We start from the raw sequence: 24,799 nt of genomic DNA, 5'->3' as shown, positions 1-24,799 counted from the left end.
CACTGTTCACCCCTTTCCCTGACAATTTATCAGTATGTTAACCAGCACCCCTTTCCCCGATAATTTATCAGTATGTTAAAAGCTCCCAGTACAGATGTTTGGGGGACCTTGCTGTTCACCTCTGACCATTTATTCCTACCCTTTCATTCCTATCTTTAACCAGGTACTGATCCATTAGAGGACTTTCCTCTTATCCCATGACTGCTTAGTTTGCTTAACAGCCTTTGGTGAGCAACTGTGATGAGGTGCACCTGGCCTTTGTGGCTCTCTAAAAGAGGCCCTACAGTCCCATTACACCCTCCCCAGGAAAGGAGCAGTGAAGATTGGTCCTCTCGGCCTGCCTAGAGAAATCTTACAGAAGCAGCCAATCAGAGCCCATTAGGCTCAGATAAAAGGCACTGCGGGGGTTTAGCAGGTCAGTTCCTGGCTGGGACCAGAGGGTGAGAGATAACCAGTTTGTTTCTGGCTGTATTTGCTTAAACTGGGTTTGCAAAGAGAGAGAGGACCTAAGAACCTTAACCCTGAGTTAAGGGTCAAGATAAAAGTGGCCAGATAGGAGGCCCAGGGAAGATGCAGCAATAAATTGAAATCGAGTAGTGCATAGCTGCTGTATACAGGATCTCTTGGTTGGAACCCGTAGTAGTGGGCAGGCACGGGTTTCCCTACGATCCTTAGCAGCACTAGCCCCAAGGAGATGATATGGCTTATTTGAGAGCCTGAACAAAGGCTTGAATTTAAAGGGCCCAGAGCCAGGGCTAAAGATCCCAGTAAGGGCAATGGGACTGTTCATTTATTGGACTCTTTACTACACTGGAAGGGGTTCATTTGGACTTTGTCAGAGGACCAAGCCACAGAAGATGCACCAAGATCAGCTGGCAGCCTGCAGGAAGTGTTGGGGTGAAAAGAGAACTGCAGTACCACCCCCAGCTGCTAGCAGGGCTTACAAGGTGACATCCTTACAAGGACCTTGTCAAAGGCTTTAGGAAAGTCCAAGTATGCTGGATCAACCTTGTCTACAGGCTTGTTGACACCCTCAATGAATTCTAATAGATTGGTAAGGCATAATTTCCCTTTACAAAAGCCATGTTGTCTCTTTTCTAAGATTTGTGTTTATCTATGTATCTGATCATTCTGTTTTGATTTTTTTTTAAACTATAGTTTCAACCAATTTGCCTGGTACTGAAGTTAGGCCTACCTGCCTGTAATTGCCAGGATCACCTCTGGAGCCCTTTTTAAAAAGGGCAATAACCATGAACATGCAATCATAGAACCTGTGGACAACAAAAGTTTGTTCAATCAATTTCTGCCTTTAACTCTATTTGGAGGAAGTTTTTGTCATGGTCTTTTGCAGCAGTTCAATAAACATTGCTATGCTTTTTAAGGGGCTGGGAGCAATAAGTATCTCCACCAACTATTGATTACATATTATGCCTTCTACACATTTTTTTTTGCATGAACTTTATACCTGAGCACACTGGGATATGGGATGATGAAGTACAAGTTCTGGGTTTTTCAAAATATAAGTTCTGAAAGTGTCAAACTCAAATCTCTTGGTTTTTTTAATCTCTACTGTGCTTGAAAAGAGAAGTGCGAATGAATTAGTGTGTAATCATTGTTATAGCCAGCCTTCAGTGCTATTTTTGTGAAGCAGAAGTAAGTTACCCATATCAAATTTAGTAAGGCAATCTTTTATTTACCTTTTGGTTTTTGCTTTAAAAAGCACTGATAGACAAGAAGCTGCTATTTTTAAATCTTACGAACTCTAATTCTTCCACAGTGCATGAGAGTGTGTTAGAGTTTGATGAACTTCCGTATTTACAAGTATCAATGGAGACTCTGACTTGCTGAATATCTTCCAGAAAGAGAAAGATGATCTGAGTTACATTTCCTGAGAGTGAAGTGAGAGATGCTTGGAGTTTACGTCAAGACATTTCTTTTCCAGCTGACATATCCCATCAGCTGTCATGTTACAAATAATTTGGTGACCAGAGCTCAGAGTCAACTTTAACTGCTTTGCTATGGTGGTGGATGATGTATTTAACATTGACTGAGATTCTGAAGTCTTACCCTTTTTGTGTTTGCTGAGAGGATTCAAACTGAGACTCACTGTTAATGAAAAACAAAGGCCAGATGACCAGCTAATAATCTAATAATTAATCTAATAATCTAAAAAAGCTAATAATCCCACTTGCTCTTATTGCCAATGCTTGCACATTAGCCATAACATTTACTATGTAGAAAAAAGTTTACACAAAAAAGGAAAAATCCTGAAGCATAACTAGAAAAGGAGTACTTGTGGCACCTTAGAGACTAACCAATTTATTTGAGCATAAACTTTTGTGAGCTACAGCTCACTTCATCGGATGCATGTCATGAAGTGAGCTGTAGCTCACGAAAGCTTATGCTCAAATAAATTGGTTAGTCTCTAAGGTGCCACAATTACTCCTTTTCTTTTTGCGAATACAGACAAACACGGCTGCTACTCTGAAGCATAACTGAGTAGTATGAACAAAAAAAAGGATAGCAACTAATAGGAGACATCTACCAGCCTGTGCCTAGGGTGGGTACTTTGAAAGTTTATTAAAATAAAAGTTAAGATCAGCTGTCTGTTACCTGAAATAATTTTCCCTGATCCATCTTCCTCAAATCACATTACGATTAACTGTGTGGTTTCATGTTGCATTAGGCATCAAGTTGCATCAGATAATGTCATATGAAAACAACTTAGGGGAAACTATTTATATAATTTAAGAATAATTAATGACTTGGACAGGGAATGGTTACAACCAGTTCAGATAAAAGAACTAACTGAAAACTTTGCCCAAAATTCAGTCTGAACACTTAAGTGAAAATTCATTTAAAGTTCGAAAAATATTGAGTCAACTTTAAAAATATTGAGTCAACTTTAAAAAAAGTTTTGTATACTTTTCTACTTCTCGGTTTTCCCTTACTGTAAAGTCTTAAACCATTATAGATGGGATTGGCAGCATTACCTATTATTAAGCTTGAACTTTGAGTAGGGAGCCTGTATCTCCTGTGCTGTCAATGATCCCCTGTCTAGCAGCCATGCAGTGTAGAGGAGGAAACAGTGTAATTCAAATGACAAGAGAGAAGAGCCAAACCTAGGGCGTTGCAAAGTATGGCTGGGCGAATAGATCTGGAAAGGAGCCTGGGTGGTGGAGACTGGGACTAGAGGCTAGCAGGGAGTGAAAACTGAGACTGAAAAATGACAGTGAGGCAGAGAGTGGGACTGCGAGCCAACGGGTGGAAATGGTGACTGTCTAAACAGGGGACTCAGAAAGGAGGGTGTGTGCAGAGGAGGGGAAACAGATCTGAAGATCTGATCAGGAACCAGGGTGTGGCTGGGCAAAGAGACTAGGACAAGGAGCAGGGAAGGTGAGGACACTGCACTTGAATGAGAAGTTCATGGAAGAAAACTAGAATTGGGAGCGAGGCGACTGCAGGCCAGAAAGGACTAGAAAGACCAGTTGTGACTGGAGAGAATGGGACTGACTGGGCAAGGAGACTGAGAACAAGGAGCTGGGGCTAGGGAGGGGCTAAGAATGGCTGGGTAAGGAGACTGAGTTTAGGGATGGAGAAGAAGGAAGGATTGAAAGAGGAAGTCTGGAGGAATGAGACAAGGATTTAATGGACAAAGATTGGGACTGATAAGTGAGAAGAACAGAATGAGGGGAGGAGCGCAGTGGTGATGTAGAGACAGGACTCAGGAAGTGACAGGTTGTGAGGGGAGTGGGCAGAAGAGTGTGTTCACTAGAACACTCTTCCTTCCAAAGCCTGGAATGGAACTTAAGATTCCTGAGTCTCATCATTCCTCTCCTATCAACAAATACCTATGAAACCTGCTGGCAAAGTGTTCCATTCCATCTTAGAGCTGGTCCACACAGAAGATAACCTACTACTACTACTACCTGTTACTCCATTAGTTCAAGTGGCAGAGGTCTCTGTAGTGGAGCTTAAAGGTTCCAACCCTGCTGATGAGCTATGTGAGTCAATGTCACATGACAGAAATGCTGTCTTTTCAGTTTGCTTTTTTAAAACTGAGAAAATTACACACAAGAACTATGTTAAAAAAACATTAACTTTGCAAAGTCAAGCACTCCAAAGTTAGGAAATGCCAGAATTAAGGCTGCCTGTGGAGCCAGAAATCAGTGCCTTGTGTGTATGTATTATGAAACAGTTGGCACTTTCTAATCCTACACAGATAATGAATAGATATGTAAAGTGGGTTGACCAACAAGGAGTGTGGATGAGGTAGACTGCACTCTCCAATACATTCTGGTATGGTGCATACAGAAGATTAATCTCTGGCTTGCATACAGGATTGGAATATATTGTAGTCTGGTCCGTAATGGAAAAGTGGATGAAAAAAGGATGTCTCACACATGGTAAAGGAGAAGGTGTCTCGTGTAAATGTGGAGGTGACTGAAATACAAGGGCAGAGATGAAGTTAGTGTTGCAACCTAAACTGCAAATTTCCTGAGTTTCTACCATTTAGGATTTTAAAGTTATTTTCTATTAACATTGTTTTAAATAATAATATATTCTCAACCATAACTGTTCATTAAAGTTTTTTGGCTGAGTTTCTTTAGTTTTTATTAAAGAAGAAAAACTTCCTTTATCTATATAATTTAAAAAAATTGTCTAAAATGATTTTTGCTTGTAACTTCAGTGAAGCTTTTACAAACTCTACAGGCCAAGCTATGCTGTTGGCGTGTATAATTTCAGTGAAGCCTCACATGTGGTTCTTAGATGATTTACAACATTGAATCCTGCATGGCAGAATGATATACAAGAAATAACAGGAGCTATAAGCTTTGCTGGCTTAAACTTTAGAAATTGTAACCAGACTGAGCCCCTTATCTTAGACCTTGCTAAAATTCTACATGGCATCTGATGAAGTGGGTTATAGTGCACGAAAACTGAGAGACTAAAAAATTTTTTAGTCTCTAAGGTGCCACAAGGACTCCTTGTTGTTTTTGCTGATACAGACTAACACGGCTACCCCTCTGATACATAGCCCATGAGACTCACAGAGCTTATAAACTCTTCTAGCACAGTTCTAATGGAGCTGAAATTTCAGGTACAACTCAGGGTTTAAAAAGGCTTTTTATAAAGCCATGTGATTCAGAAGTCTGGCCTCCTAGCAGACACCACTTAAGAGGCCCTGCGACTCTCTCTCTCTAATACCCAAATTATTTAAAATAAAGGAATGGGCAGGCAAAACTTATAACCCCGTCTCATTTGACCAGGGGTGGGCAAACTTTTTGGCCCGAAGGCTACATTGGGGTTGCAATACTATATGGAGGGCCGATTAAGGAAGGCTTTGCCTCCTCAAAGAGCCTGGACTCATCCCCTATCCGACCCCCTCCCACCCCGAGTACCCCCCTCAGAACCCTCCACCCATCCAACCCCCCTGCACCTTGTCCCCTGACTGCCCCCTTCCAGGACCCCTGCCTCTAACCGCCCCTCTGGGACCCCACCCCCTATCCAACCTCCCCCACCCCCTGCTCCCTGACCCTTGATTGCCCCGACCCCTATCCACACCCCCACACCCTGACAGACCCCCGGGACTCCCACATCTTTCCAACCCCCCCTGTTCCATCCCCTGACCACCACCCCCAGAACCTCCGCCCCATCCAACCGCCCCCAGACAGGTCCCCCGGGACTCCCACACCTATCCAACAGCCCTCTGCTCCCTGTCCCCTGACTGCCCCCCGGCCCTCTTACCTTGCCACTCAGAGCAGCATGTCTAGCAGCCGCACTGTCCTGCCGGAGCCAGACAGACTGCCGCGCTGCCCTGCAGGAGTGTGCAGCCCCACTGCCCAGAGCGCTGCCCATGTGGCGGCGGAGGAGGGGGTACAGCGGGGGAAGGGCCAGGGGCTAGCCTCCGCGGCCGGAGCACAAGGGCCAGGCAGGACGGTCCCGCAGGCTGCTCTCCTGTCGACTCCCTTCCGCTTCTCATTCAGGTGGAATACAGGAGTCGACGGAACAGCGATACCCAGTGCATCAATTGCTGCATGTCAAACCCCCGGTTAGTGTAGACAAGGCCTTAGTAACTTAGGCCCAAAACCTGAACTCAAATCCATTACCAAAGATGTTCATACCCATAGTTTTAAAGAACAGGTAGTTCTGCTTTTGCATTGCTTTATTCCTCATTTAAATGTGCCATTAAGTCATGTAAAATACAAAAACAGTAATATTACAAATATGCAGAAAAATAGACATATTTATAGTGTTCGTTTTTAAAGGCAGCATTTACCACAGATGCCACAGTTTTTCCTTTGCTGAAAATGGGGAATCATAGAATATCAGGTTTGGAAGGGACCTCGGGAGGTCATCTAGTCCAACCCCCTGCTCAAAGCTGGACCTAATCCCTAACTAAATCATCCCAGCCAGGGTTTTGTCAAGCCTGACCCTGAAAACCTCTAAGGAAGGAGATTCCACCACCTCCCTAGGTAACCCATTCCAGTGCTTCACCACCCTCCTCCTGAAAAAGTTTTTCCTAATATCCAACCTAAACCTCCCACATTGCAACTTGAGACCATTACTCCTTGTTCTATCATCTGGTACCACTAAGAACAGTCTAGATCCATCCTCTTTGGAATCCCCTTTCACATAATTGAAAGCAGCTATCAAATCCCGCCTCGTTCTTCTCTTCTGCAGACTAAATAATCCCAGTTGGAACCTCCACTGAAGAGTGTCTTAGGGGGCACCTTGAATGACCAGGGATCCTAGTTTTCCATGATTAAAAAAAAATTCTCTGATAAACATAAAAATCTGCATTTTTCCACAATTAAAATGAAACACTGAACTTTAGTTTCCCTAGCCACAATACATATAGGTATCAGTCGAACACAATGTTTCATTGCTATATTTACAGTATTTAAGCTGACAGCCCAAGCCATGCCCATTCTCCAGTCCCAATTAGATTGGATAATTGGAGTTCCATTGTATGTTTTTATTTTTTCACAAAATATAAAAACAAAAGATTATCTGTACATATGCAAATTCCACGTTTACCATGGCAAATGATTTTTAGGATTCCTGGAAATGACTAGAATCTGGTGGTATCTAGAGGCCCTAGTTAACATTTAATGGCAACCACTGTATTTTATTTATTCATTCATGAACCGCAAGCAATGATCAAGTATGTTAAATAGACAATTGTAGGACCTTCCACCAGAAGCAGAAAAGGAAAGGAGCTAAACTCCAACCCATCTTCCTGCCTACTCTGAGGCAAAAACCTGGGTCTTTGCAATAAAGTCACATTCTTGGTTTAGCTAAGAATTCCAGAGTCAAGGGCCTTCTCCTGAAAATAACCGGCAACCAGAAGACCAGACATTTCTTATGTTCAATCTGAAGACTGTTCAATCAGCACCTTAGCTGATGTTAAATGAATTTGTGGTATATGGGGAGAAAAGCAGCCAAGACCTAAGTCATACAAGGTTTAATAAACCAAAAGCCAACACTTTATTGCACCTAAAAGCAGAAAAGAACTGTTTAATGTGTTACCTGTAACTGCCACCACCAAGCAGATGGACAGTCACTTTCCATTACATTTGTCATTTCTAAAGAGTGTAAGATGGCTGAAACAATGGGAGCCACCATCCAAAACAGAAGCCACATACAAGGATGATCAGAAGCTGAAGTAGGTAGTCAGGGGTTTTTTGCTGGGGTCTGAATGCATACAGAGTGGGTTGGTTACTGTTTTGGTGTGTGTGTGTGAGAGAGTATACTTCTGCTCACAGACAGACAGACAGACACTGAGAAGCACTTGCTCAGCGTGACTCTGTGAGAAATCCATGAGAGGGAGATTTTGGGGGCAGAGTGCTGGCTGGAAAGAGGCTTGGAGCTGTCAGCAACTGTTGTTTTTATCATGCTGTGTTCTGGGAATCATGACTGTGTATATTCTTGGAGGGTGGGGGAAAGGGAGTCCATTAAATACCAATCATCAATTTTTCCTCCTAACAAACTAACCACAAGACCCTGAATATTAGGGAACCATAAAAAGAGCTAACAATATTTCAATATACAGTACATTACAGCCTAGCATTAAGAAAGGGCAGGAATCACTCTGGCTAGGGCCAGATCAGAGATAAATGGTTGCAAATGTTTTACTAGAAACAGATGAGAAAATACTTAGTCACCTATACCATTTAGATCAGTATTTCTAAGTGCCATTAGGAGCCACAATGCATTCCCAAATTTCAGGCTTAGATTAAAACAGAAAACCGACTCAGTTATGGCAACAGTAACCACCTCTGCTGGAGAAAGAGTAAATAACACTTCCTTATTTACTTTCTCATAACACAAGAATTAGGGGGTTACCAAATGAAATTAATAGGCAACAGGTTTAAAAACAAACAAAAAGGAAGTATTTTTTCACACAACACCCAGTCAACCTGTGGGCACCTGGCATTGGCCAGTGTTGGAAAACCGGATACTGGGCTAGATGGACCTTTGGTCTGACCGAGTATGACCAGTCTCATGTATCTTCCAGAGCCTTCAACAACCCACTAGAATCATCCCTTTCTTGTCTCGAGCTTCATGCCACTCTAATGTAAATCCCAATCTAAGGCAGGCAATGGAAAAAGCAGAGAGACAGAGCATCATTCAAGTTTGAGGAAAACGAGAAACAGACAGCATACTTGGGCTGAGTTGCTACCAGTAATATCACTGCTTTCCCCAGTGGCTTTGCATACACATTATAGGGAAATGGTAACAAAATACCCCAGCAGCTCCCCTGACAAGAGATCCCAAAGGAAGAGGAACAGAGAATGGTTTTGGACAACCAACGTATCTTCAGAAAGAAAAAAAAAAAACGAAAACTCCAGTCTGACACTGTCCACCTGAGGACAACTAGGGGCTGCAGTACAGTCAATAAACCCCTCATGGCAAACCATAGAAAAAACTGCTGACAGATCTAAAAGAGTTAGCTTGGTCACCTGGCTTTTGTCCAGTGCTTGGAGATCATCAGCCAAAGCAATTAATACATACCCTTATCTAAAGGCAAACAGAAAGGGAGTGAGGAAATCTAAGATTATCAAATTCAGAAAGTTTCCTTGCTACCACCATCTCAATGAATCTTCCCTAAAAAGGGAATATCAGAGACAGTGAGTCCGAATTTGCATCTGAAACAAGGAATATGCTCCTAGACCACAGGAAAGCTGACAATGAATCTAATACCTAGGATACAATTTCAGATACACTGATCACTTTGAAGTAGTAAATACTAATCCATTTACCACACTATGGTATCTGAGATCCTGCAGTATTTCCTATACTTAAGAGTGTTAAAGAACCCCGATAATGTCACGGCTAACCTGGTGGCTGAACTTTGTGACTTTGTCCTTACCCATAACTATTTCACATTTGGGGACAATGTATACCTTCAGATCAGCGGCACTGCTACGGGTACCCGCATGGCCCCACAGTATGCCAACATTTTTATGGCTGATTTAGAACAACGCTTCCTCAGCTCTCGTCCCCTAAAGCCCCTACTCTACTTGCGCTATATTGATGACATCTTCATCATCTGGACCCATGGAAAAGAAGCCCTTGAGGAATTCCACCATGATTTCAACAATTTCCATCCCACCATCAACCTCAGCCTGGTCCAGTCCACACAAGAGATCCACTTCCTGGACACTACAGTGCTAATAAACAATGGTCACATAAACACCACCCTATACCGGAAACCTACTGACCGCTATTCCTACCTGCATGCCTCCAGCTTTCACCCTGACCACACCACACGATCCATCGTCTACAGCCAAGCTCTGCGATACAACCGCATTTGCTCCAACCCCTCAGACAGAGACAAACACCTACAAGATCTCTGTCAAGCTTTCTTACAACTACAATACCCACCTGCGGAAGTAAAGAAACAGATTGATAGAGCCAGAAGAGTTCCCAGAAGTTACCTACTACAGGACAGGCCTAACAAAGAAAATAACAGAACGCCACTAGCCGTCACCTTCAGCCCCCAACTAAAACCCCTCCAACGCATTATTAAGGATCTACAACTTATCCTAAAGGATGACCCAACACTCTCACAAATCTTGGGAGACAGGCCAGTCCTTGCCTACAGACAGCCCCGCAACCTGAAGCAAATACTCACCAACAACCACATACCACACAACAGAACCACTAACCCAGGAACTTATCCTTGCAACAAAGCCCGTTGCCAATTGTGCCCACATATCTATTCAGGGGACACCATCACAGGGCCTAATAACATCAGCCACACTATCAGAGGCTCGTTCACCTGCACATCCACCAATGTGATTTATGCCATCATGTGCCAGCAATGCCCCTCTGCCATGTACATTGGTCAAACTGGACAGTCTCTACGTAAAAGAATAAATGGACACGAATCAGATGTCAAGAATTATAACATTCATAAACCAGTCGGAGAACACTTCAATCTCTCTGGTCACGCAATCACAGACATGAAGGTTGCTATCTTAAAACAAAAAAACTTCAAATCCAGATTCCAGCGAGAAACTGCTGAATTGGAATTCATTTGCAAATTGGATACTATTAATTTAGGCTTAAATAGAGACTGGGAGTGGCTAAGTCATTATGCAAGGTAGCCTATTTCCTCTTGTTTTTTCCTACCCCCACCCCAGATGTTCTGGTTTAACTTGGATTTAAACTTGGAGAGTGGTCAGTTTGGACGAGCTATTACCAGCAGGAGAGTGACTCTGTGTGTGTATGGGGGTGGGTTTTTGGATGGGGGTGAGGGAGTGAGAGAACCTGGATTTGTGCCGGAAATGGCCTAACTTCATTATCATGCACGTTGTGTAAAGAGTTGTCACTTTGGATGGGCTATCACCAGCAGGAGAGTGAATTTGTGTGGGGGGGTGGAGGGTGAGAAAACCTGGATTTGTGCTGGAAATGGCCTAACCTGACGATTACTTTAGATAAGCTATTACCAGCAGGACAGTGGGGTGGGAGGAGGTATTGTTTCATATTCTCTGTGTATATATAAATTCTGCTGCAGTTTCCACAGTATGCATCTGATGAAGTGAGCTGTAGCTCACGAAAGCTCATGCTCAAATAAATTGGTTAGTCTCTAAGGTGCCACAAGTACTCGTTTTCTTTTTTTAAAGAATTGTGAAACATCCAAATGTTGCCCTCTCAATGGGACACACTGTAGTTGTGGCCGTTTATATGCTTACTCTCAGCTTTCCAACCGTGCTTCTGAAACTCCTGAATAGCCAATACTACTCTGCAGACTTTTGAGGCAAAAAGTAACCAAAACTTTTTCCTGTGTCTGGAGATTTACCTTCATACACAGTATTTCAGCTCCTCTCACACTAGCAAAGTAACTAGCTTGTTCACTTCCTTTACAACCTCATTAAACCATACCTACTGAAATACCTCTCCATTATTTATATTTATTAAAACAGAATGAAACAATATATTTTATAAGATTACGATGACTCTAGAATCAGATTGTCACATACCGTGCATTTTGTTTAGTGTCTAGAGGCCAAGTCCCAAACGTCTTACTCAGGAATAACTCCCAATGAACGTAATATCTGGTAAGGACTGCAGCATCTGACTTATAGTATTTTAATTTAAAACTTCACCATCTACTCGTAGTAACCATTAACAAAGGACTTGCATAAATATAATCAAATTGTTATTCTTTCTATGTAGTATAAAACATAAGCTATGCACAGTAGCCTCCTGTCACTGGTGACAATCTTTACCCTTTAAAATGTCTTGAACATAAGAGATACAGAGACAGGAAATACCCCAAACTCAGTGTAATGAGCTGTGGGAGGAGCTGGGGTAGGCCTATAAAGAGGAAGTTGGTGGTAAGAGAGGCAGCAGGGAGGAGCTCTACAGTCACTCCCTTATACTTAACCAAGTCCCCTCTTCTCTAGGAAGAGGTCTAGGGTGAGAAAAGCCCCTGGGATCCTGTCTTGGACTACAGACTCTGGCAAAAAGTCAAAAGGGGGAGGAGGGGAGGAAACTCCACTGGTAACCCAGAGGTGGGCAAGAAGATAGAGAAGAAAAAGGTAGGAAAGAACCCAGGGGCACAGCAACAAGGTCTGAGGTTGAGCAGACCATAGTTGCTAGGCATAGGATCCCTGGGCTGGAACCCAGAGTAGTGGGCAGGCTTGGGTTACCCTGCCAACCACTGGGAAATTGGCACAGATTGGGAAGTGGATTGGAAGACTGCTGAGAGTTTAAATGGACTGTATGGCCACTGGGTCTTTGTTACCTGGAAGGGGAGGACTATAGTGACCTGGCTGAAGAGCCACGTAGCAAAAAGGGAGTACCCTGTGTCCAGAGACAGACAGACCGACCATGGAGTAAGCAACCGAAGAAGCGGGGGTCAGACTCATTGACAGCTAATCCGCAGATAAGCCACAAGGAGGTGCCCTAGTGTGGAGCAGTAAATGCCCTGACAGCAACTTATTTACAAACATATAAATAGCTGTGGCATTAGTCCAGAGCAACTGAAAAAACCCAAATGGCATCACGCAAGAACAGTGGAAAGCATAGCTTATTACCCACACTGTAGCTGAATGAGTCAAATGAAAGTGGAGATCTTGACATTTGCTAGTCAGCTTAATCAGATACCTTCTAGTTTCCTGTAGTATGGGTACCAGTGTTCTGCTACTCACAGCATACCAGATCTATTTACATATCCTATCAGATGGGATGAACATGTAAGTCGTGTTGCATCTGATTAAACTGAGATGTCTGGAACTACATAATCTGACACAATGTAAAAGAAGGCGATTTAATGAAAAAGAATGTATTAAAAACACTGTGGTTGGGCAACTGAGATAAAGTATTTCTGGTGGCAGGTATCTGTGTTCCCGACCAGCTTTCTTTATAATCCCATCATATCAAATTACAGTGACTTTACTCTCCTTACTGTCAGTCAACCTTTCAAATTAATTTATGAAATTTCTCTTTCTAAAAAGCAGCTCAAGTGTTTAGAAAAAATATCTGAAAGTACTGAAAGGCTTCAAACAAGCTGTTTTAGCAGAAAACCTGAGAAATATTATACATTTAACAAAAAGTAGAAAAAGTAAATTGTGTTGTTTTGCATTTTGCTACAAAATGGAGGTAATAATCCACAGAAAAGTTGATTCCCCTGAGAAATCATAACTTACATTAAACCATAGACTTCAAAGTCCCAGCCCGCATACCAGGAGGAGCCCATCTGATATTCCCCCACATCAGTCTGAAATTCTGCAAAGTTTAAATTTTCATTTTAAAAGTGTTCCAAGCTTTTCTCTGATTACGGAGATATATTTCTGAATGTGAACCTATGATCCTTCCTCACCATGAAGACAGGCTGAAAAACAAATTCTCTGAAAGTCTTGACCTGTCCCTATTAAGATCAATAAGATAATAACTCTCCAGCCTAATTATATTAAAATGTCAACATTCTTAAGTATTTCACTGCTAATAATTCCAGCAGTCACATCAGCCTAAATTGCACATCTATTGTAGTTGGATACAATGGACAGAGGGATTGGACAGAAAAGCCTACTTTTCTTTTTAAATATGTAAAGCTAAAAGCAGTACAGGCCTGCATAGCCATCCTCTCTCGTGTCTGGGCTCACCCTTCACTTGAGTTCATTATCCATGACCTAAAACAGGGCTGAAGGCAGAGGATAGGGGAGAGGAGAAAAAACAAACAAACAAAAAAAAAAACACCACCACAGCTGGACTTCCCCATCTTCATCCCAGAGGCTTAAATGAGCTGTTCCCTGACCAGCAAACTGAAAGGAGGCAAGCAAGAAAAATAACGCTGACAGATTCTTTAGGCAACTTTGCCCTCCAAATACTAGGACCTGCTGAGCATCAACCAGTAGCTATCATCCTGTTTCCCTTCATTTCACTGCTTCCAGTTCTGGCTGTTCCTTCACTCAGTGTAGCAGAGCGAGTGTAAGGAAGCTGTAAAGGGCAGCTGGGGACAGAAGCGGTACGGAGAGCACTGGTCAGGCACCTTGGGAGTGGGAGAAGAACTTCCCCTGAAATCTACTAACACTATCACCAACCTTATGGAAAGGTCCTACAGAACAGAATAGAACGTGATACACTTCCTGCAGGTTTATTTAAAATCACTTTATAGAATGTGGTCATCATATATCTGCTATAGAATTCTATAGGATGGTTCCATAGCCAAGAAGGATATTATTCTTCTGATGTTTAGAATAATTAGTATATAAAATGAGCTGGATGACCTTTTTTTGGCAAATAGTTTATTTGCCGAAAAATGTGGTTTCTGCCAACCTGAAATTATTCATAAATTTGTGTCAACTTAGCTGAATAATTAAGACAGAACAAAAAACAATTCTAAGTGTTTCAATATTATTGAAACAAAAATGTTTTGTTTGAACCTGATCTGAAACTTATTTTAATTTTCGGCATTTTTACAAAAGCAAAATGCCAGGAGGTGGAGGGGTGAGGGAAGAAGGGAGGAAGCTACATACTCATTCTCACTCTCTTTCCTCTCTCTGGCCTAATGACTCTTCGTCCTTATTATGAATGACTATGAACTGCCACTGTGAATGACAATAAATAGTCATAATCAAGCCACAGAGAACAAGAATGACAATTCACCTAGGACGTAGGAGACCCAAGTTCATGTCCCTGTTCCAGATATTATTTAACTAATTATTCACAGTGCTACAGCTTCAATAGGAGAGAGAAACCAGAATATACCATAGCCCAATGGTTAGGACACTCTCCTACAATGCGGTAGAACCAAGTTCAATCTGTTTCTCCTCATCAGGCAGAGGCTGAATTGAACCTGGGTCTCCTACACCCCTGAAAAAGTATCCTACTCACTTGGCTAAAAGTTATATATCTGCTTCTCTCCTCCCATCTGGCATTTTATCAATCTAGTCCTTTTTGTAAGAGTGCCTAAAATCTAAATGAAAAATTTCAGGTTAGGTCAAAATGAAACTTTTCTTTTCAACTCCACTCCAAATATTTTCAACTTTTTTATTTGCCAAAAAAATGTTGTGTTCTGTTCAGCCAGAAATGAAAGAGTTTGTTATTGTTTGGAATTGCCAGTAAAGTGAAAAATCCATTATTCACTCTTTGAAGCATGTACTGTGGTAAGAACAGAGTACAAGAAGCAGGAAATGAAGCCAGTAGAAGAAGAAACTGGGAGCAGCTGGAGGTAGATAAGAAACTCGCATACAAATTAACTCCAGGGGAAAAGAAAAAAAAAGAGAAGTGTGAAGAAAGAGTCAGACCAAGATGAGTCCAAAAAGAACATAAAAAAAAAAAAAGCAAAAGGAAGGAAGGACAAACTCTAAGAAAAATGAGGAAAGAAACAGGTATGAATTCAAGGAGAATTTTATCTGAGGAAAGACTATAGAATCAGTATTTTATTTGCAACTCAGTCTAATTTTAATCCATACAGGGCCAGACCGAACATCCACAGAAGTCAGTGGAAAGACTACCATTAACTTCAGTGAGCACTGGATCAGGGTGGTAATAATTAAACTTCCTCATTAGAGAAAGAGAAATAACTTCAATACCAGCACTATGGCATACTAAGGAGTAGCATACATTTCATTCAATTTTCATCTGTTTGGTCTCTGCAATCAAGATGAGGTAAAACTTTAATAACTACAGTTTCTGAATGGAAAGCTTGTTACAAATGAAAACACCTAAAGGCTAACATATATATTAGGGCTGTCAAGCGATTAATCACACAGTTAAACAATAACAGAGTACCATTTATTTAAATATTTTGGATGTTTTCTACATTTTCAAATATATTGATTTCAATTGTAACACAGAATACAAAGTGTACAGTGCTCACTTTATTTTTTATTACAAATATTTGCACTGTAAAAAAACAAAAGAAATAATATTTTTCAGTTCACCTAATATAAGTACTGTAGTGCAATCTCTTTATCATGAAAGTTATCATGTAGAATTATGTACAAAAACCCCCTGCATTTGAAAATAAAACAGCGTAAAACTTAAGAGTCTACAAGTCCTCTCGGTCCTATTTCTGTTCAGCCAATCGCTCAAACAAGTTTGTTTACATTTACAGGAGATAATGCTGCCCGCTTCTTGTTCACAATGTCACCAGAAAATGAGAACATGCGTTCTCATGGCATTATTGTAGCTGGCATCGCAAGATCTTTACGTGCCAGATGCTAAAGATTCATATGTCCCTTCACGCTTCAACCACCATTCCAGAGGACATGCGTCTATGCTGATGACGGGTTCTGCTCGATAACAACCCAAAGCAGTGCGGACCGATACATGTTCATTTTCACCATCTTTTGCTGGTGGCATCTGACTCAGGTTAATTTTCTTTTTTTGGTGGTTCGGGTTCTGTAGTTTCCACATCTGAGTGTTGCTCTTTTAAGACTTCTGAAAGCATGCTCCACACCTCATCCTTCTCAGATTTTGGAAGGCACTTCAGATTCTTAAACCTTGGGTCAAGTGCTGTAGCTATCTTTAGAAATCTCACATTAGTACTTTCTTTGTGTTTTGTCAAATCTGCAGTGAAAGTTTTCTTCAAATGAAAAACGTGCTGAGTCATCATCCAAGACTACTAGAACATGAAATATATGGCAGAATGCAGGTAAAACAGAGGCGGAGACACAGTTCTCCCCCAAGGAGTTCAGTCACAAATTTAATTAATGCATTTTTTTTTTAAACCAGCGTCATCAGCATGGACGCATGTCCTCTGGAATGGTGGCTGAAGCATGAAGGGGAATACGAATGTTTAGCATGTCTGGCACGTAAATACCTTACCATGCCGGCTACAAAAGTCCTATGCAAATGCTTTTTCTCACTTTCTGGTGATACTGTAAATAAGAAGTGGGCAGCATTATCTCCCGTAAATATAAACAAACTTGTTTGTCTTAGCAACTGGCTGACTGAGAAGTAGGACCGAGTGGATTTGTAGGCTCTAAAGTTTTGCATTGTTTGGTTTTTAAGTGCAGTTATATAACCAAAAAAAAAAAAATCTGCATTTGTAAGTTGCACTTTCATGATAAAGAGATTGCACTACAGTATTTGTATGAGTTGAATTGAAAAATACTGTTTCGTTTATCATTTTTACAGTGCAATAAAATTACAGTGTAATAAAAATAATAATATAAAGTGATCAGTGTACACTTTGTATTCTGTGTTGTAATTGGAATCAATATATTTAAAAATGTAGAAAATCACCCAAAAATATTTAATACATTTCAATTGGTATTTTATTAACAATGCGATTAAAACCGTGATTAATCACGATTAATTTTTTTTAGTTAATTGCATGAATTAACTGTGACTAATTGACAGTCCTAATATACATCTTTCTGTGGCATTATCTGAATACACTGCTTAATATATTAGTCGGTACCTAGTATTTAGCTTGGATTCTGTTAAAGATATTTAGGGATAAAGTATTGTTTTACTTACCGAGTGTCTCTGATAAGAGGTGTGCTTCCCAGTTTAAAACAGGTTTTTTCACCTCCACAAGATGCCTGTCTCAGGGAAAAGCTTTCTGCTAGATCAAAACCTGTGAAATGTGATATATTAATTTAGTCTACTCTTTGTTTAATGCAATTTTAAAGCCTGGGGAAAGTATTGATTTTTAGTATGCTTGATGCTTTTCTAGTCTATAGACTGACAGGCTATTTCAAATCCCAATGCTTTAGGTCACAGAAATTTCCAGTTTGCATTTTCTCATAGGAAGGAATATGAGTGTGAAATTCCCTCAGCTCTTGACTTTTCAACCTCTGAGGAATGCACTGGCTGTTTTCTTTTACCATCTGAACTAATGAGAATAACTATGCTGCAGATCTACAGTAAGTCTGAGAAGTGAATGTTAAATCCAGACTAATTTTACAAGTAAGAATTAAAAAAAACCCCAATGTATATGTATAGAACTTAAGCCAGAAAATTACAGAAATTTATTCTAATTTTAATAAAAACAATTTTTCTAATATTAAAGACAGCTTTAATTTAAAATGCTTTATTGTCTCTTTACAGTTAAAGCCAGCTTCAATGGGGCCAGGATTTCACCCAAGGTTTGTAAATTTTAGATGCTCTATCTTTTGTATTAAAAAAGTCACTTACCTGAAACATCAAGATTTTCTTTGTAGATATGTCTACGCTGATGTCCATCTGGTCTCATTATAGGACACACTTTAACTACAAAAGAATACAGTATAACAGCTCCCATCAAACATTAGCAAATAAAAAATAAATCAGACAAAATTATTGCCATGTGTAATAAACAGTGAATTGCAAGGCAACATGAACAGAGTTCAATTTTCAATGTAATTAGATTACTACTAATATTCCTTCTTGTTTCTTTATATTTAGGATCATGAAATAAACCAAACTACCATATTAAAACAACAGTAATTACATTTTAGTGTACAAAATATTCTCTTAATACTATAATTATAAACAGATAAGATGTAATCATGTTTTAATTCAATCATTTGTGATTAAAGCAAGCACATATTAACTATTCAACCACTGTGGGAAATAATATTACATTCTTACAACTTTTTTTCCCCAGTCAAGAATACCATAAAACAGAACACCATATGCTTGGCAGGGGTGAGGGGTTATGTGTACAGTAAACTTTGAAAAAAAGAAGATTTTACAGCAGATGCTATTATGAAGATACAACAATAAAAGTTATAAGTATATGATGGATTACCCTCGCAACAGTTAAATGTTATTTGCAGTGTAGAAAATAATCTCAAAATGTGGATTAAAAAGGATATTGTCATATTATATAAACAATATCTCATTGCTTGCCTCTTTAAAAGACTGTTACAAATTAAGCACCTTTGCATTAGGGATTGTTTTAACTATGCATTGATGTGTTTACTAGAAACAAACAAGCACAGTATTCTAATATTTGTAATATAGTACACATGCAGAGGCAAAGTCTAACAGAGTGGTTACATTTAACAGCTGAAATCATAATAAAATAGGGTAAATTAGTTTAACAATTTGAGGAAGTATATTAAAAACTTTTAAGTAATAACCCTTCTTACTAGCTTGTCTCTAATAAGTAGTATTTAAGTATGAGGGCCTATATATGGACTCCTACATTTCCAAAACCTTAAAATCTAATATCCGTGAAGCTTAACCCAACATTTATCATGCTGCAGCAGTTTTATGCTTCAGTAAAGAGACACACACACACACTTTTTCAAGAAGTGGATAAAGACTAAGGTCAATTTTTTGCATGTTAAAACAGGGCTGTATCTTTTTACCAAACTCATGAAAATAGTCCCACTGAAGTCTATTGGGACTACTAGAGGGAAGGAAAGCAGGATTTTGTCCAGAAACTCTGTTGGCATGCAATCCTGTCTTGAGTTGAAGTGCCCAGAAAAGACTGCCAAAATAAGCCTGAAGTTTCAGCAATGGAAGACACTGGGCTTTCCAATGTATCCATTCAGTGAAAAGAGAGGAGGAATTAACTAGCACTAACCTAGAAATAGTCTATATGTAAAGGATTTCCAAATATGTTGGAGACTGAAAGTTGACCCGGAAAATGGTTACACTTGTAATTGTAAAATGCCTGCAATATAACACTGACTCTGTAATAATACAGAAAATACATTCTTCCCCAAAAATCTTGAATTCAACTCAATGTATAACAGTATCACATCTTTACAATTAGCTTAAGTGGCTAATTTGAAGTAACTAGTAAATTTATAGCTGGAAGATATAGTTTAGATAAAAAAATTATTACCTCACAAAATGATTAATGAAACCAATGTCATCTTCATTTCAGAAATGTTTAAACATAGATTGGGTGAAGGCAGTAATATGCATCAGATTCTGTCAAAAACCCTGTTTCGTTTGTCTAAACTACAGCCCACAATTAGAAAGCAAGGTAATTTATGGGCAGATTTGTTTCAAATATATCAATTAATAGATATGTAAGAAGACAGATACTATATTTATTTCTACTGTTCCTACCAAAGAACAAGTCACATTAGAGGCAATTTTTCCCAGGACAATATGCAGAATTGTAAGAGTCTTTGTGTTGCCATCTCAGTAGTTTATATGTAATCTTTCATCAAACTCCTAGTTGGCAATACAAGCCCATTCTCAGTTGCATTTATTGTGTAGTGAGTTCTCTGTTATAATGTACTTACTGTACTTCTAATACTCTGGCGGAAATATACACTCTAGAGCATAGAGTCACGTTCGCATTAGATAAATTTTTATCCCTGAACCGATAGAAAACACACAGGCCTGATTCTGCTCTCATTTACACCAATATACATCTATAACAACTCTGTGGCAGTGAAGGGAGTTACTCTGAATTGACACCAGCATAACTCCTGTCCAGCAGCTTTAACTTACACTAGGGCTGCGGATCAGGAAGTTGGACCTGGCTCGTTCTGGCCCCTCTCCACAAAGTCCAAGTGAAGATTCGAACCTTAATTTCTCTGCTATCCTGCTGACTGAAGTTGTTCCTGAGATGCTTAAGACCATGTAATGCACCGGGGGTGTATTTTTATCAAAGGCATAACAGTCATGGCAGGAAGCACAGCATACTAAGATCACATGAATGCTACTTTGCTGGTTGTATTCTGTACACCCACAAAAACTGAAAGAACTAGTGCAATTCTTCTTCTAGTTTGTGCTAAAAATGACCCCATCACCTCAATAGTATATTTTCCTAGACAGCTGAGCCAAGAGATTAGAATGTTAAGAGCAACAGCTTCTCCTACATATTCTTTTTCATACAAGGAGCTGACAGCCTTCAATTTTATAGGCTGATACAATATCTGTTTATAGTGAGGAAGGAAGGTCCAGCATGATTTTTAACTATTGCTGACAATCCTGGCACTTGTATACACCACTTTTGTCATGGGTCAGACTAGAGAGGTTAGAAAATTAAATTAGACAAGGAGACTACATAAAGACAACAATCAAGAAAACAAGAGAATTCTTTACATTCAGCAAGGACATAAAAACTATGGCCTGATTCACTACTCAGTTACATTACACCAGAGTAAAAGTAGCCGAGCAGAGCATTGCTTTGTGTCTAGTTTTAACTCCATGATTTCCATTAAAAGTAAATGGTAATGGAAAAGCTACCTGAAAAGAACACTGAAAATGTAATGTACATACAATTCATAAGGCTATCCACTAATAGAATGGGTATAGAACTTAAATTATAGAAATTCATGAGTTCTACTAATTGATTTTAGTCTTGTAAATCAATAAAATTCTTTCAACTCTACAAAAAAGTCTATATACTACACGTATATATTCTCACATGCGAATCATAGATAAAACCTGAAGCTTTAATGCAAGTCTAAGATTAATTAACTTTCTAATGGCATACAGTACAAACTTCAACTCCCAGTAATTTATAAGGCTACATCTACAGTTCAAGCTATGGGTGTGATTCCCCAACTTACATACATGTACTAGCAGTAGCTTAATGAGAGCTAGCATGGAATACAAACAGTAGCACGGCCATGGCAGCACCAGCAGTGACAGGGCTTAGCTGTGATGAGTATGTACCCACCAGTTTCAGGTGGGTTTGTACTCAGCATGGCTAAACCATGCCATCTCTGCCATTGCTCACGCTACCATGACTACACTACTATTTATACTCATGCTAATATGTGTATGCAAGCTGGGGAATACACCCCTAGCTCTCCTAGTGTAAACACAGCCTAAGAGTTCAAGTCTGGCAGCTTATACATTGAGAATGCCTAATGTATGAATCAACTCACTACAGTATTAACATCTTTTTATCTAATATTAATATATCATGTTCTATAATGAGGCATTTTTTCATATCAGACTTAAAAAATTGCATTGGAGTGTGCCCCTGAAATTATTAGTGGTGTTTGAGTCAAAATTTAGAGTCAACATTTTTCATAACATACTTCATGTAAAAGGCAGTGGAAATCCAGCAGGTCTTTTCCAGTATTGTTGGCAGCCCAGAACCTTTCATATGCCATATTTGTCACAGGTCAGACAACAAAGCTTAGCAGCCCATGTTACAAAAGGGGTACTCATAGCAAAAAGTTGGATAAGACAATCAGAATGAGACAGAACTATTAGCATTCAAGCAGAATTTAGAAATGATCACATTAGAACTTTCTAGAGTTGACTCAGTTCCATATTGTGAAAACACATGCTCCCAATAATCAAAAACTAGTTAAATCAACCATATAAACAAAATAAAAGAATTAGGAGAAAACTTTTCCTCGGTATATTTAGGTTTAACACATGGCTGTGGAGAACTTCATGAACTTCAGTCTGGTAACCCTATCCTCTCCCTTAGATTTATTATATTTTATTTTTAGAAGTAATCACTTCCCTCCAGTAAATGGTTAGTACACCAGAAGTTCTGCACAAACAAAAACTGAAAGGGATCACTGCTGTGAATCAAACAGATGTCAGCACACTCAACAGGGCCTAAGGAAGACTGCCTGAAGCAGGCCCAGAGTAATCTGTCACACTCTTTAACATTTCCTCTTTTCAGCACTGCCATTTCTTTAATTACAATAATATTAACTAATGAAATGAAATCATTTCCAAGACACGTTCAGAATATTAAATGGAAAACAAATCTCTCCCCTTACCATATTAATCCACACATGTAGCTTTACCTTTTCTTTTGCATGACTGATTTCCTGTATTTTTTTATAATTAAACTTAAGTGGGAACTCTCCCTCCATTTCAAAGCCTTCCACCAAAAAACAGCAGCACAATTAGACTATACTATAGGGGTTGTCAGGATCCTGAGGCAAAATAGTATGGGACTTGTACAGAAGCAAACTCTGTTGGTACAGCATAGCTTGAGTAGGGGCAAATGGCACATGTACAAATGGTGACACAGGACAGCCATAAAGAAGTGTCACTGCAAGGGCTGCCATGCAAGAATCTTGAGAGGAAGAAGCAAAAGCAAGAGCACCATCCAGGATGAACTGACCTTGAGGAGAGAAAAAGGGAGTCACTTGGATTAAATGAAAGAAGAAAAAGTGTAAGGAGTTTAGATATTTGTCTCTCCTTTCATGTGTCCCTGCCATCTCTCATGGCCTAAACATTCTTCTATGACTCGCTTACATTTAATTGAAAAGCCTTTTACCTGACAAGAGGGAGTTGCACTCCATTTTGTTTTCAAATGTATTTAATTTAAATTGTACATAAGTTCATGTCGATCATTTGAGCGTCTTCTGCAGCCCTTTTAAAGTGTTCCTTCCTCAACCCTCCAAATGAGGTAGCTGGATGTGCCCATGAACTACACTCCTTCAAATGGCAAGAGGGGATTATTGAAGGGTTATTAGAGGAGGTTTACCCTCCCACCTCCCAGGGTTTGATAATAATATACATACAAAGCCCTTAGCTTTTGCTGCTCTAAAAGTTCAAGAGAGTTTAGAACCCAAACTCAGATTCTCCACAATGTACTACTTGTACATTGCCCAATCACAATTATCACTACTATTTATTATTTGTACTCCAGTAGCACTTAAAGGCCTTAATCAGGATTGGAGTCCCATTGTGCAAGGCACTAATCTTAAACAGCTCGGGCCTGATTTTCAGTAGCGCTGATCACACAACTGCCATTGCCTTCAACTGTTTTCTAGAGGGTAGGCATCTCTGAAAATCAGGTCCTAATTGTTTATCTTTCTTTAAAAAAAACAAATAAAAAAACCTTTTCTGTTAGCGATGTTAGGCATGCTGAAGGGAACTGAGATGTGGGCCAACCCCAGGAAACTTCCAAGTCATTATTTGATGCAATATCATACCAGACGGTCCCATTTACAAGCATACAAGTGATTTATTTCTCAGAGATGGTGAGTTATAGTGACAGACTACAGAAGAAGAAATGGGACAAGAGATGGGGAGAAGGATGTTGTTTGAGACAAGAGAGCTAGATAAGAGACAGATGGCAAGAGGGAGCCAAGAAACGAGGGGCAAATCATAGAATGCACCAAACTTTTCTGTCACCATTTTGCTAGAATACTGTATTATCTCTCTTTCCCCTCTCCTCTGTTTATTTAGGGGCAAGGAACTGCCTTATTCTACCTCTCTGAGGTGGTTGGCATGCCTTTGGGGCTCTTAAAAATGCTTTCCTCAGATTAAAACACAGAATCAATAATACGATTTTGTTTAAAAGAGTTCTAGATTTTTCAAGCCCAGGACTGGACTCTTTTTGGATATGTAATATTAAAAACAGAAAATATCAGGGGACTACATTGCAAAATTTCAAGTGGCTAAACTGCTTCTAAAAATATATTCCTCTTTATCTACAGGAAACAAAAACACTGCCTTTAGATACATCAGATACGGACTTCTTCAAAGAGATGTTAAAACTGATTGAGCTTCTGTAACTTCATATACTTACGTGGCCCATTAACTTTCTATGCAGCATTATTTATTTGTTGAGCTGTGTCAGTATTGAGACTTGTCCTCAGCCTTTTGACTGTTTGGCTACCAAAAAAAAAAAAAAAAAGAGAGAGAGAGGTACCTGTCTTGTCTGTGGCTGCCATATAAATTGAAACAGGAAGGAGGAAGAGAATTGCTATCCAAAGCCAAATTATGCAGAATCCAATGTGCTTCATCTCCCCTCGGACACATGTGAAAAAATGACCACAGATCTGAAACAAAAAATACTCACAATGGGAACAATATCTTCTTATTCTCCCTTTCCCAGTCCCCCACAAAAAAACCACAAGGAAGAAATTTATTTGTAAAGAAAAGAGAAAGTCATTGGTTTTACACAATGTGTATCATTTATCTGTGTTCAAGAAGCTCTGAAAAAGTT

The 24,799-nt window shown here is 39.7% G+C and overlaps 1 protein-coding gene across 1 annotated transcript in view; it reads right to left on the bottom strand.

Annotated features, from left to right (window-relative positions):
- Positions 1-24,596, bottom strand: part of COL19A1 (collagen type XIX alpha 1 chain) — a 315,760-nt gene extending 291,164 nt beyond the window's left edge. Inside the window, exons 1-3 of the mRNA XM_077812674.1 lie at positions 24,503-24,596; positions 18,106-18,180; positions 17,446-17,545 (exon numbers count right to left, since the gene is read on the bottom strand). Coding sequence (XP_077668800.1) covers positions 17,446-17,545; positions 18,106-18,180; positions 24,503-24,596 — 269 coding nt within the window. The remainder of the gene's footprint in view (positions 1-17,445; positions 17,546-18,105; positions 18,181-24,502) is intronic.
- Positions 24,597-24,799: the final 203 nt, after the last annotated feature.

Source organism: Eretmochelys imbricata, chromosome 3 (genome assembly GCF_965152235.1).
Source record: "Eretmochelys imbricata isolate rEreImb1 chromosome 3, rEreImb1.hap1, whole genome shotgun sequence".
NCBI lineage: Eukaryota > Metazoa > Chordata > Testudines > Cheloniidae > Eretmochelys > Eretmochelys imbricata.
Note: the sequence above shows the minus strand (reverse complement) of the source record. Positions and strands in the feature narration are given on the sequence as shown.